This window comes from Nomascus leucogenys, chromosome 15, assembly GCF_006542625.1.
Source record: "Nomascus leucogenys isolate Asia chromosome 15, Asia_NLE_v1, whole genome shotgun sequence".
Classification (NCBI taxonomy): Eukaryota; Metazoa; Chordata; class Mammalia; order Primates; family Hylobatidae; genus Nomascus; species Nomascus leucogenys.
The window spans coordinates 107,642,083-107,655,925 of NC_044395.1; the positions used below are offsets into that span (position 1 = coordinate 107,642,083).

The 13,843-nt window shown below is 47.4% G+C and overlaps 1 protein-coding gene across 2 annotated transcripts in view; it reads right to left on the reverse strand.

Moving 5' to 3' along the window:
• Positions 1-12,820, reverse strand: part of FNBP4 (formin binding protein 4) — a 52,006-nt gene extending 39,186 nt beyond the window's left edge. The window contains exons 1-3 of one of the 2 annotated variants that reach the window (XM_030828639.1): positions 12,412-12,820; positions 10,651-10,743; positions 577-713 (exon numbers count right to left, since the gene is read on the reverse strand). In XM_030828639.1, coding sequence (XP_030684499.1) covers positions 577-713; positions 10,651-10,743; positions 12,412-12,742 — 561 coding nt within the window. In that variant the 5' untranslated portion in view covers positions 12,743-12,820. The remainder of the gene's footprint in view (positions 1-576; positions 714-10,650; positions 10,744-12,411) is intronic. The other variant, XM_030828640.1, reaches the window with a different exon arrangement.
• Between the last annotated feature and the right edge of the window lie 1,023 nt (positions 12,821-13,843).

Here is a 13,843-nt window from a genome sequence, read left to right on the forward strand (position 1 = left end):
GCTTGTAATCCCAACACTTTGGGAGGCCGAGGTGGGTGGATCACCTGAGGTCAGGAGTTTGAGACCAGCCTGGCCAACATGGTGAAACCGCGTCTCTACCAAAAATACAAAAATTAGCTGGGTGTGGTGGCACATACCTGTAGCCCCAGCTACTCGGGGGCACATACCTGTAGCCTCAGCTATTTGAACCCAGGAGACAGAGGTTGCAGTGAGGTGAGATCGTACCGCTGCACTCCAGCCTGGGCAACAGAGTGAGATTCTATCTCAAGGAGAAAAAAAAAGAGAGACAGCCAGGTGTGATGGCTCACACCTGTAATCCCAGCACTTTGGAAGGCCAAGGTGGGAGGAGCGCTTGAGCCCAGGAGTTCAAGACCAGCCTGAGCAACACAGTGAGACCCCATCTCTTAAACAAAACAAAAAGAGAGATAGAGATTGGGAGAAATACAAGAAGAGAGTGTTGGAGGGAGAGGGAGAAAGGAGGAGGAAGACATTGAACTGACAAGTAGGTTGACCACTTAAGATCCAGGTCCCAAAGTAGTTTCAATAACTAAAACTCCAAACAAAAGCACCACTAACCGCTAGGAAGTTGGCCAATGTACTATCAATATCAGTTGACTGGTTTCCATTTGTCTCTTTGGACTGTGCTGGTTTTTCGGAAACATCATTGTCATCATCATCACTGTCAGCATACGCACCAAGTAAGCATAGACCGCCTAGAAGCAAAAAGGAAAACAGTATTTGTAACAACGTCAATATGTCCTAATAAGTATCTAAAATGGAAGTAAAACATGGTTTTTTAAACTTACTTACAGATTAGAACCACAAAACTAATAATCACTGAACTACCACAGAAGAATAAATTACATCGTACGGTTAAAGCTAATAAAATTGATCTACAGGCCAGGTGTGGTGGCTCACGCCTGTAATCCCAGCACTTTGGGAGGCCGAGGTGGGTGGATCATGAGGTCAGGCGTTTTGAGACAAGCCTGGGCAACATGGTGAGACCCCATCTCTACTAAAAATACAAAAAATTAGCCGGAACTGGTAGCATGTGCCTGTAGTCCCAGCTACTGAGGCAGGAGAAGTGCTTGAACCTGGGAGGCAGAGGTTGCCGTGAGCCAAGATCACGCCACTGCACTCCACCCTGGGCAATAGAGCAAGACTCTGTCTCCAGGGGAAAAAAAAAAAAAAAAAAAAAAATTGATCTGGGCTGGGTGTGGTGGCTCACACCTGTAATCCCAGCACTTTGGGAGGCTGAGGTGGGCAGATCACCTGAGGTCAGGAGTTCAAGACCAGCCTGATCAACATGGAGAAACCCTGTCTCTACTAAAAATACGAAATTAGCCGGGTGTGGTGGCACATGCCTGTAATCCCAGCTACTCGGGAGGCTGAGGCAGGAAAATTGCTTGAACTCGGGAGGCAGAGGTTGCGGTGAGCTGAGATCACGTCATTGCACTCCAGCCTGGGCAACAACAGCGAAAATCTGTCTCAAAATAAATAAATAAATAAAATAAAAAATTTAAAAAAATGTTGATCTATGAGTCAACACAGCTTATGTCTACAGACCCAACTTCTTGGGGAGGACCTGAGGCAGGAAGATCATTTGAGCCGAGAGTCCGAGACCAGCCTTGAAAACATAGTGAGACCTTGTCTCTCCCATAAAAACAAAAACAACAACAAAACAAGAGGAAAAAGAATAAAAAATTAGCTGAGCATACGGCTGAGGTGCAAGGATAGCTTGAGCCCAGGAGGTTGAGGCTGCATTAAGCCAAAACATCTCCACTGTACTCCAGCCAGGGTGACAAAGTGAGACTGACCATGTCTCCCAAAAAAAAAAAAAAAAAACAAAAAAACGAGAACAAGAAAATTAATCTGCATAGTTATTTCAATCAATTATTCAATCTCACTCTCTTTCCAAATAGTTCATAGATAGTATATCCTGATTTTAGAATTTGGTGATTAAAGTGTTTACCTCAAACTAAGCCAATCAGTGTAGCAGCTGAAACAAAGACTTTCAAAAACAAAATAAATAACAAGGCTGGGCACCGTGGCTCACGCCTGTAATCCCAGCACTTTGGGAGGCCGAGGCGGGTGGATCACGAGGTCAGGAGATCGAGACCACCGTGAAACCCTGTCTCTACTAAAAATACAAAAAATTAGCCGGGCGTGGTGGCGGGCGCCTGTAGTCCCAGCTACTCTGGAGGCTGAGGCAGGAGAATGGTGTGAACCCGGGAGGCAGAGCTTGCAGTGAGCCGAGATTGCGCCACTGCACTCCAGCCTGGGTGACAGAGCCAGACTCCATCTCAAAAAAAAAAAAAAAAAAGACTTTCAAAGTTAAAAACAAAGCTTTTAATCAATTATTCCTCAAACAGGAAGTGACGGAAATTAAAAACATGAAGTGACAGGAATTGAAAATGGGGCTCGACATGGCTAAAACCAATGATCAACGTCTTCCTCAAATTTAAGTGGTATCAGGTATGGCCTCTGTAATGCTGCTGTGCCATTTCCTTTTGGATCACCTGTGGCTGCTCCAAGATTACAATTAACAATATAATACAGAGTATTATTATATGTATTATAAATACACAAAATGTTAAATTCTAGCTACTTTTTCAGCTATTACTTATATTAAATTTCACAGTGCTGACACATTCTACGCTCACTAAAAAGTTGGTAAATGAAGAGATTTATCAGAAAGTTAAATCTAGTTTTCTATGTCATACATCCCATACATAAACTCAAAGGTCACCTAAAAATAAACATAAATTGTTCCATTAATCATGTAGGAGTTTGTATTCAGTGCCTTAGTATCATAATTCCTGCCTTCATTTTTTTCTTTCTGTATGTAGGTTAAGTTTTTTGTTGTTGTTGTTATACCTTAAGTTCTAGGGTCCATGTGCACAATGGTGCAGGTTTGTTACATTTGTATACATGTACTATGTTGGTGTGCTGCACCCATTAACTCACCATTTACATTAGGTATTTCTCTTAATGCTATCCCTCCCCCACCCCCCCACCCCACGACAGGTCCCAGTGTGTGATGTTCCCCACCCTGTGTCCAAATGTTCTCATTGTTTAATTCCCACCTATGAGTGAGAATGTGGTGTTTGGTTTTCTGTCCTTGCGATAGTTTGCTCAGAATGATGGTTTCCAGCTTCATCCATGTCCCTACGAAGGACATGAACTCATCTCTTTTTTATGGCTGCATAGTATTCCACGGTGTATATGTGCCACATTTTCTTAATCCAGTCTATCATTGATGGACATTTGGGTTGGTTCCAAGTCTTTGCTATTGTGAATAGTGCTGCAGTAAACATAACGTGTGCATGTGTCTTTATAGTAGCATGATTTATAATCCTTTGGGTATATACCCAGTAATCGGATTGCTGAGTCAAATGGTATTTCTAGTTCTAGATCCTTGAGGAATCACTACACTGTCTTCCACAATGGTTGAACTAGTTTACACTCCCACCAACAGCGTAAAAGCGTTCCTATTTCTCCACATCCTTTCCAGCATATGTAGGTAAGTCCTTAAGTAGCAATTTTTTTTTGAGACGGAGTCTCGCTCTGTCCCCCAGGCTGGAGTGCAGTGGCACAATCTCCGCTCACTACAAGCTCTGCCTCTCGGGTTCACACCATTCTCCTGCCTCAGCCTCCTGAGTAGCTGGGACTACAGGCGCCTGCCACCACGCCTGGCTAATTTTTTGTATTTTTAGTAGAGACGGGGTTTCACCATGTCAGCCAGGATGGTCTTGATCTCCTGACCTCGTGACCCGCCCACCTCGGCCTCCCAAAGTGCTGGGATTACAGGCGTGAGCCACCGCACCCGGCCGAGATGGAGTCTTGCTTTGTTGCCCAGGCTGGAGTGCAGTGGCGCAATCTTGGCTCACTGCAAACTCCACCTCCAGGGTTCATGTGATTCTCCTGCCTCAGCCAACCAAGTAGCTGGGATTACAGGTGTGCAACACCACACCTGGGTAATGTTTGAATTTTTAGTAGACATGGGGTTTCACTATGTTGGCCTAGCTGCTCTTGGACTCCTGACCTCAAGTGATCTGCCCACCTCGGTCTCCCAAAGTGCTGGGATTACAGGCATGAGGCACCATACATAGCCTCTAAACATCAATTCCTAAAGTTTGATTTGTTTATGTATATATGTATGTAAGAGATAGGGTCTTGCTCTATTGCCAAGGCTGGAAGCAGTGGATCACTACAGCCTCAAACTCCTGGCCTCAAATGATTCTCTTGCCTCAGCATCCTGAGTGGATGACTAGAGGCACAACCCACCATGCCTGGCTAATTTATTTTATTTTTTATTTTATGCAGAGATGGAATCTCCTATGTTGCCTAGGCTGGTCTCATCCTGTCCTCATGTGATCCTCCTGCCTTGACTTCCCAAAATGTTCGGCAACATTTTTCATTTCTTTTTTTTTGAGACAGGGTCTCACTCTGGCACAAGTGAACTGGTACGATCACAGCTCACTGCAGCCTTGACCTCCTGAGCTCAACCAATCTTCCCACCTCAATCAGGCTCCTGTGTAGCTGGGACTAGACATGCGCACCACCACGCCTGGCTAACTTTTGTAGAGACGGGGTTTTGCCATGTTGCCTAGGCTGGTCTCGAACTCCTGGGCACAAGCCATCCTCCTGCCTCAGTCTCCCATGTAGCTAGGACTACAGGCCTACGCCACCACACTTGGCATTTTTTAAGTACAGAAAAGGTTTCAATCTGTTGCTCAGTTTGATCTGGAATTCCTGAGCTCAAGCAATCCCCTGCCTGAGCCTCCCAAAGTGCTGACATTACAGGTGTGAGCCACCTCACCTGGCCACAACAGTATTTTAAACTGGTAAGAAAGACATTTACATGGACGTTTGTGGACAGGCATGGTGGCTCATGTCTGTAATGCCAGCACTTTGGGAGGCTGAGGCAGGTGGATCACGAGGCCAGATCGAGACCATCCTGGCCAACATGGTGAAATCCCGCCTCTACTAAAAACAAAAAATTAGCTGGCTGTGGTGGTGTGCGCCTGTAATCCCAGCTTCTCGGGAGGCTGAGGCATGAGAATCTCTTGAACCTGGGAGATGGAGAATGCAGTGAGCTGAGATCATGCCACTGTACTCCAGCCTGGTGACAGGGTGAGACTCCGTCTAAAAAAAAAAGGGTGGGGGGGGGAAGAAAGAGAAATTTGCATGGACGTTTCTTAGACAGTGTCTCTAATTTTTTTTTTTTTTTTGAGATGGAGTCTCAGATTGTCACCCAGGCTGGAGTGCAGCGGCACAATCTCAGCTCAGTGCAACCTCCACCTCCCGGGTTCAGGTGATTCTCTTGCCTCAGCCTCCCGAGTAGCTAGGATTAACAGGCGCACGCCACCACGACCGGCTAATTTTTTAACTTTTAGTAGAGACAAGGTTTCACCGTGTTGGCCAGGCTGGTCTTGAACTCCTGACCTCAGGTGATCTGCCCTCCTCGGCCTCCCAAAGTGCTGGGATTACAGGTGTGAGCCCTGGGCCCGGCTTCTTTTTTTTTTTGGATATGGAGTTTCGCTCTTCTTGCCCAGGCTGGAGTGCAATGGTGCAGTCTTGACTCACTGCAACCTCCGCCTCCCAGGTTCAAGCGATTCTCCAGCCTCGGTCTCCCAAGTAGGTGGGATTACAGGTGTGCGCCACCATGCCTGGCTAATTTTTTTTGTATTTTTAGTAGAGATGTGGTTTCACCATGTTGGCCAGGCTGCTCTCGCACTCCTGGCCTCAAGTGATCCGCCTGCCTTGGCCCCCAAAAGTGCTGAGATTACAGGCGTGAGCCACTGCACCCGTTGACGTTCTGAACAAAACGTATTCAGCTTTGTAAGAGCAGAACTACCAAAGGAAAAACTTCTGTATGAAATAATGCTGCACTTTTGTATACAGTACTGATGGATTCTGGAAAGAACAGTGGGAAATTATATTTTTAAATAAAAATACTGGCCGGGCACGGCGGCTCATGCCTGTAATCCCAGCACTTTGGGAGGCCAAGGCGGGCGGATCACCTGAGGTTAGGAGTTCAAGACCGGCTGGCCAACATGGTGAAACTCATCTCTAATAAAAATTCAAAAAAAGTAGCTGGGCATGGTGGCAGACACCTGTAATCCCAGCTACTTGGGAGGCTGAGGCGGGAGAATCACTTGAACTCAGGAGGCGGTGGTTACAGTGAGCCAAGGCTGTGCCATTGCACTCCAACCTGGGGAACAAGAACAGAACTCTATCTCAAAATAAATTAATTAAAAATAAAAATACTTCTAATGACAATCATAGATATAATCACTTTTAGTAAAAAGTTTCAATCAGGTAAGCTGCATGGTATTTTCATTACAAAATTTCCCAACAAGAGGTAGTTCCCCAGGTCCACAGGCAAAATAGGCTCTGCCTATTATTCCCTTTCTTCACCTAAGAGCTTTTCACCTATGGACAATCTTCTAAACTCCTAAAAACATAATAAATTAGCCAAGAAAATGAAAATTATTAAGCCTAGTGTTTGTGAGAAATTCAGAGACATCATAAATTGATCAAACTTTTCTTTTTTTTGAGACAGAGTCTTGCTCTGTCGCCCAGGGTGAAATGCAGTCACACAATCTCGGCTCACTGCAGCCTCTGTTTCCTGGGTTCAAGTGATTCTCCTGCCTCAGCCTACCAAGTAGCTGGGATTACAGGTGCGTACCAATGTAATTTTTGTATTTTTTTGGCTTTTTTTGGAGATGGAGTCTCACTGTTGCCCAGGCTGGAGCGCAGCAGCGCGACCTTGGCTCACTGCAACCTCTGTCTCCCGTGTTCAAGCGATTTTCCTGCCTCAGCCTCCCGAGCAGCTGGAATTACAGGAGTGCACCACCAACCGCAGCTAATTTTTTTGTATTTCTCGTTGAGACTGGATTTCACCATGTTGGCCAGGCTGATCTAGAACTCCTGACCTCAGGTGATCCACCACACCTGGCCTTTTGTATTTTCGTAGAGACAGGGTTTCACCATGTTGCCAGGCTGGTCTCGAACTCTTGACCTCAGGTGATCCACCTGCCTCAGCCTCCCATAGTGTTGGGATTACAGGCGGCAGCCACGGTGACCGCCTAGATCCCATATATCTTAAGTGAAATTTGGCAACAGGTACCAAGAGCTACAAAACTCAAGTTTATTTTATATAGTCTCATCTTTGAGACTATAATACCAAGACATAACTCCAAAAAAACTTTGCTCAAAGCTTCTGGTGGCTTGCTTGAGACAACTAAAATCTGTAAACACTCAAACGCTCTCAAACAGTGGACTGACAAAGCAAATTATAGGACATAACTGATTTATTACCATTTTGTGATAAATCAGACTATTATAGAATCACATGAAATATTACTAAAGGGATTAAAAGTAATGCTAAAGGAATAAAAGCAAGTCATAAAATAGAAACAAAATTTAATTAAATCTCAGAAAATACAGTGTATATACTGTTAACAGGAATGAAGTTAGAATAACACTGAAAATAAATGTTCACATTATCAGGTAAAATTGCTTTATCTTAGAAAAATCTCAGAGGCTGGGCGTGGTTGCTCACCGCTCTAATCCCAACACTGGGAGGCTGAGACGAGTGGATCACGAGGTCAGGAGTTCAAGACCAGCCTGGCCAAGATGCTGAAACCCTGTCTCTACTAAAAATATAAAATTAGCTGGGCATGGTGGCATGAGCCAGTAATCCCAGCTACTAGGGAGGCTGAAGCAGGAGAATCGCTTTAACTCAGGCGACGGAGGTTGCAGTGAGCCAAGATCACACCACTGCACTCCAGCCTGGGTGACAGAACAAGACTCCATCTCAAAGTAAAAGAGAGAGAAAAATCTTAGAAAGAAAATCAACAGGATGGTCACGATGGCTCACATCTATAATCCTAGCATTTTGGGAGGCCAAGGAAGGAGGATCACTTGAGCCTCCTTGAGAATAGCCTGGGCAATAAAGCGAGACCATGTCTACAGAAAGAAAAAAAATTTTATTAAAAACAACAACAAAGCTGGCCAGGTGTCACTGACCTATAAGCAGGTACTAAAGAACTCCAAGAATTTAATTTCTTTCTTTTTTTTTTGAGACAGAGTTTCACTCTTGTTGCCCAGGCTGGAGTGCAATGGCGTGATCTTGGCTCACCGCAACCTCCGCCTCCTGGGTTCAAGCGATTTTCCTGCCTCAGCCTCCTAAGTAGCCGGAATTACAGGCATACACCACCATGTCCAGCTAGTTTTGTATTTTTAGTAGAGATGGGGTTTCTCCATGCTGGTCAGGCTGGTCTTGAACTCCAGACCTCAGGTGATCCGCCAGCTTCAGCCTCCTAAAGTGCTGGGATTAGAGGCGTGAGACACAGCGCCTGGCCGTTTTTTATTTATTTATTTATTTTTTTGAGATGGAGTCTTACTCTGTCACCCAGGCTGGAGTGCAATGGTGTGGTCTAGCTCGCTGCAACCTCAGCCTCCCGGGTTCAAGCGATTCTCCCACCTCAGCCTCACGAGTAGCTGGGACTACAGGTGTGTGCCACCACACCCAGCTAATTTTTGTATTTTTAGTAGAAATGGGGTTTCACCATGTTGGCCAGGATGGTCTCAATCTCTTGGCCTTGTGATCTGCCTGCCTTAGCCTTCCAAAGTGCTGGGATTATAGGCATGAGCCACTGTGCCTTGCCTATTTTTTTTTTTGAGACGGAGTCTCGCTCTGTCGCCCAGGCTGGAGTGCAGTGGCGCGATCTCGGCTCACTGCAAGCTCCGCCTCCCGGGTTCACGCCATTCTCCTGCCTCAGCCTCTCCGAGTAGCTGGGACTACAGGTGCCCACCACCATGCCCGGCTAATTTTTTTGTATTTTTAGTAGAGACAGGGTTTCACCGTGGTCTCGATCTCCTGACCTCGTGATCCGCCCGCCTCGGCCTCCCAAAGTGCTGGGATTACAGGCGTGAGATACCACGCCCGGCCCAGAGCCATAGTTTTTAGCAGTCTTTTTTTGAGAGAAGTGTTGACCCCTCAAACCTCAACATTCTTACTTACCTTTGAGGGATGGTGCCACACAATTTGTATATCAGCTACCTATATCACGCAGTAAATTATTTCTTAGGTATATACCTCCTATGGCTTGAATGTGCCCCTAAAAAGGATGTTTTGGAAATTAAATCCCCAGTGCAACAGTGTTGGGAGGTAGGGGCCTAATGGAAGGTGCTGACATCACCAGAGGATACTCAAACCACAGGAGTAATCAAGGAAGTTTCTCCTAGAAACATTTAAATTTATATTTTACGTATTTATTTGAGACACGTTCTCACTGTCGCCCAGGCTGGAGTGCAGTGGCAAAACCTCAGTTCACTGCAACCTCCACCTCCTGAGTAGCTGCGATTAAAGGTGTGTGCCACCACGCCTGGCTAATTTTTATGTTTTTAGTAGTGATGGGGTTTCACCACGTTGGCCAGGCTGGTCTCAAACTCCTGAACTCAGGTGATCCACCTGCCTCAGACTACCAAAGTGCTGGGGTTACAGGCGTGAGCCACCGCTCCTGGCTAAATTCTACATATTTTAAATGAGTGTTAAGTCTCAAATGAAATAACATATGCAGTTGGCAAATATAAAATGGTATAATGCAGTTCTGAAATTTCTCTCACATTCAAATTTTAGCTTTCTAACCCACACTGGGGTGTTTTGTTTTGTTTTTTTTTTTTTAGGTGGCAAATGGTGAGGAGAGAGGAATAAGCACCTATCATTTTAAGCATCAAATAGTATAAAAAGTATTCTGAACTGAAAAGAAATTACTACCAATTACAGAGTATTTAATATTAAAACACATTTTACTCTTCCAAGATACACAGAGTAGAGAAAATTAACATTCTTGGCACTTACTATGTCACATCTGGAAGTATCTCAGAGATAAAAGATCCATTTTACAGATTAATGAGGTTCAACCCAATTAGTAATTGCCCCAAAGTCTAAGTGTGAATGCCAGAGTGATGAATTGAACCCAGGTTTGTCTAGAAAACCACTGCTGCAACTATGGCATTCCTTTGTACTTGAAAATATTTAATAAGATCAATTTCCAGGTCCACCAATGTTTGTTAGGTAACCAATCGAGCCACAGTGTTAGAAAAGGAATAGGAGTTGGCATGCCTAATGAACACCAAGCTAGTGGGAGGACCAGAAAACTAGTTATAAAACAGCATCAGGAAAAAAAATAGTAAAAAACGTTTTGGGTAAAGAAAAACAACAAGCCGGGCGCGGTGGCTCACGCTTGTAATCCCAGCACTTTGGGAGGCCGAGGCGGGCGGATCACGAGGTCAGGAGATCGAGACCACGGTGAAACCCCGTCTCTACTAAAAATACAAAAAATTAGCCGGGCGTGGTGGCGGGCGCCTGTAGTCCCAGCTACTCGGAGAGGCTGAGGCAGGAGAATGGCGTGAACCCGGGAGGTGGAGCTTGCAGTGAGCCGAGATTGCGCCATTGCACTCCAGTCTGGGCGACAGAGCGAGACTCCGTCTCAAAAAAAAAAAAAAAAAAAAAAAAAAAAAAAGAAATAATGTTAGCAACACTAGAGCATTCAGCAAAACATTCTATGTACAAACCCAACTTGACTTTAATGAAAGACATGGGAGAAAAATGCAAAAAACAAAACAAAAGCATACCTGTTGCTTTAACAGCTGTGGGTCTAGTGGTCATGACTGGTTTTGGAGGATTCTGAACAACTCTAGGAACCTCCTGCACCGCTTCTTGTTCATCTGGATTAAAAAAAAAAAAAAAAAAGAAAGAAAGGGAAAAGTGCAGTCAGATTCCAGACCAGAGAAAACACTAGAGGTGACAAATCAACCTTTGATTTAACATTTCAGCTCTAGATTCCATCAATTTTTTAAAAAGGGCATTTCGGCTGGGCTTGCACCTGTAATCCCAGCACTTTGGGAGGCCAAGATAGGCGCGGGGGGTGTCACTTGAGGTCAGGGGTTCAAGACCAGCCTGGCCACCATGGTGAAACCCCATCTCTACTAAAAATACAAAAAAAAAAAAAAAGTAGCTGGGCGTGATGGCACTCGCCTGTAATCCCAGCTACTCGGGAGGCAGGAGGATCGCTTGAACCCAGGAGGCAGAGGTTACTGCAGCCTGGGCCACAGAGAAAGACTCCATCTCAAAAAAAAAAAAAGGACATTTCATTGACCCAAATAATTGGGAGATGATAAACACACGGAGCTGGAATCTTTTTTTTTTTTTTTTTTTGAGACGGAGTTTCGCTCTTGTCGCCCAGGCTGGTCAAACTCCTGACCTCGAGTGATCCGCCTACCTCGGCCTCCCAAAGTGCTGGGATTACAGGCATGAGTCACCGTGCCCTGGAGTCTTTCATCTGCCTACAAACTTCAACATCAAGGGAAGACTCTGACCATGGTAAATAAAAATTATTAATACATCTGCATGGCCGGGCGCTGTGGCTCTCGCCTGTAATGATCCATCGCTTGAGCCCTGGAGTTCGAGACCAGCCGGGGAAACATGAAGAAACTTCGTCTCTACTGAAAATACAAAAATTAACCGGGCATGGTGGCAGGGTCCTGTAGTCCCAGCTACCCAGGAGGCTAAGGCGGGAGGATCGCTTGAACCCGGGAGGTGGAGGTTGCGGTGAGCCCAAGATCGCGCCACTGCACTCCAGCCTGGGCGACAGATTAAGACCTTGTCTCGAAACAACAAAACTCTTAAAAAGTTACATCTGCAATACTTACAAATACATACAAAAACAGTAAGTATTCTCCAGGCTATGATAGGACCTTTACAAGACACACCAAACACTGCTATTGCGGATTTTTTCCAATTAACGACCCAGCGTGATGTCTGAACATCTGAAACGGGCTCCTCCGGCGCCTAGCCCGGGAGTCACTTTTAATCCAAGCACCACTCCAGCGAGAACCACACAAATAGGAAGCTACCAGCTCCATTTCTCCAGGAGTTCTGCTAGTGTGGGGATGCTTACTGGCTGGAATATCAAGAGCTTTTTCTAAACGTCTCTATCCCCGTTTCGACAGAACCGAAAGGAGGCAGATGACGTGTGGAAAGGCCTGGTCCACAGTCACAAGGCCGCGCACGCGGAAACTCATCCTCACATCCACCCTCTGCATGACCCAACACCGACCCGGGGCGCCTGGGAGACTCAGGGTGCCCGAACTTCGGTCATATTTCAAACGTTCCTGGGGCGAGCCCTGCACCACAGATGGCGCCTCGGGCTTGGCCCGGGCCGAGGGCGCAGAACTCGGCCTGGCCCTTCTGCGGCCCGGAGCCCAGGGCCGCCCCGCCTGCAGGCCCGCGGCCTCGGAAGCCGACCTCGCCCGGGCCCCTCGCCGGGTCTGGCCAGGCGCCGTGAGGAGCCCAGGCCGCAAGCCCCGAGCTCGAGTTCAGGTCCCCCCGCGCACCCTTGCCTTCTGAAGGCGACTCGTCCGAGGCCGCGGCGGCAGTCACCGCGGCGGTGGTGGTGGTGGTCGTCGTCGCCGCCGACGGGGCGGGCTGGCTGGGGACCGCCGCGGTGGAGTCCGGCTCGGTGTCGGGTTCCGGCTCCGGGTCCCGGCCCGGCGTGCTGCCCCGAGGACCCGGCGGAGAGAGCTGCAGGATGGGCCTACGGCCGGGTACCGCCCGGGACTTCTTCCCCATCGCGAGCCCAAGCGCGAGCAGCGAGCGTCGGGAGGCCGAGAGGGGCGGGCGCTGGGCGCTGGGCGCTGGGCGCTGCGACGCGTAATCAATATTCATGCACCGCGACGCCGCCTCCAGCCCGGATCCGCTTTCAACCGGCGGAGCGCGCGCTTGCGCAAGCGCCCCGGGCCCTTCGGCGCTCCTGGCTCCTCCTCACCAGGAGAAAGGGCGGGCTTTCCAACTGCGCTAGGCGATTGGCTGTTCTGACCCAGAGAAGGGACCGGTGGCCAATGGAAAAGGAAAAAGGGTGAGAGTCCAGCCAATAGTGCGGTAGGGCCTGAATTAGAACGACTTCCCCACTTCCGTCGGGTGCCACCCGTGCGCTTCCCCCAAGCCTTTTCTCTAGCCGCTTGTCCTCCATCTTGTGGCTGTTCTCGGCCGAGCGTTCCATGTTGTCTGTCTTCTGGAAAGCTGTGCTGCTGGGCCGAGCGCGCTCACGCCCGTAATCTCAACACTTTGGCAGGCCGAGGCGGGTGGATCACGAGGTCAGGAGTTCAAGACCAGCTTGTCCAAGATGGTGAAACCCCGTCTCTACTAAAAATACAAAAAAAGTAGTCGGGCTCTGTGGCAGGCGCCTGTAATCCTAGCTAGTCGGGAGACTGAGGCAGGCGAATCGCATGAACCGGGCGGCAGAGGTTACAGTGAGCCGAGATCGCGCCACTGCACCCCACCCTGGGCGACAGAGTGAGACTGTCGCAAAAAAAGAGAAAAAAGAAAGCTGTGCTGTTTTCCGAGCCCTTCCCCACGTTTCGCCCTGATTATTGTGGTTTACTCTGGGTATAGCATTGAACATTAAATGGGACAGTGGGTCTTTTACGCTTTTGTAATTTCCTACAGCACACAAATAGATGTCTCATATTTTCTCGCTTATTAGCTGGGAAAGATGACGAGATATTCCACTACCTACAAGGAAAAAGCCTAAAATTGTTGGGATGGGATACAGGAACCTTACCAGTTTTGTACCACTATGGTCAACATGCTTTAATGTACCCTTGCTTTAACACTGCCCCCTCTCCCGTCTCCTCTACCTCTGGAGCCCGCCACTTGGAGCACCACCTCCCTCACTTTTCCTTTGCACTGGCTGGAATAATTACTGCATCACATGATGAAAGTCTTTTATTCTTTCATCAGGGCGCAATGCAGACGCAGTGCAGGGGT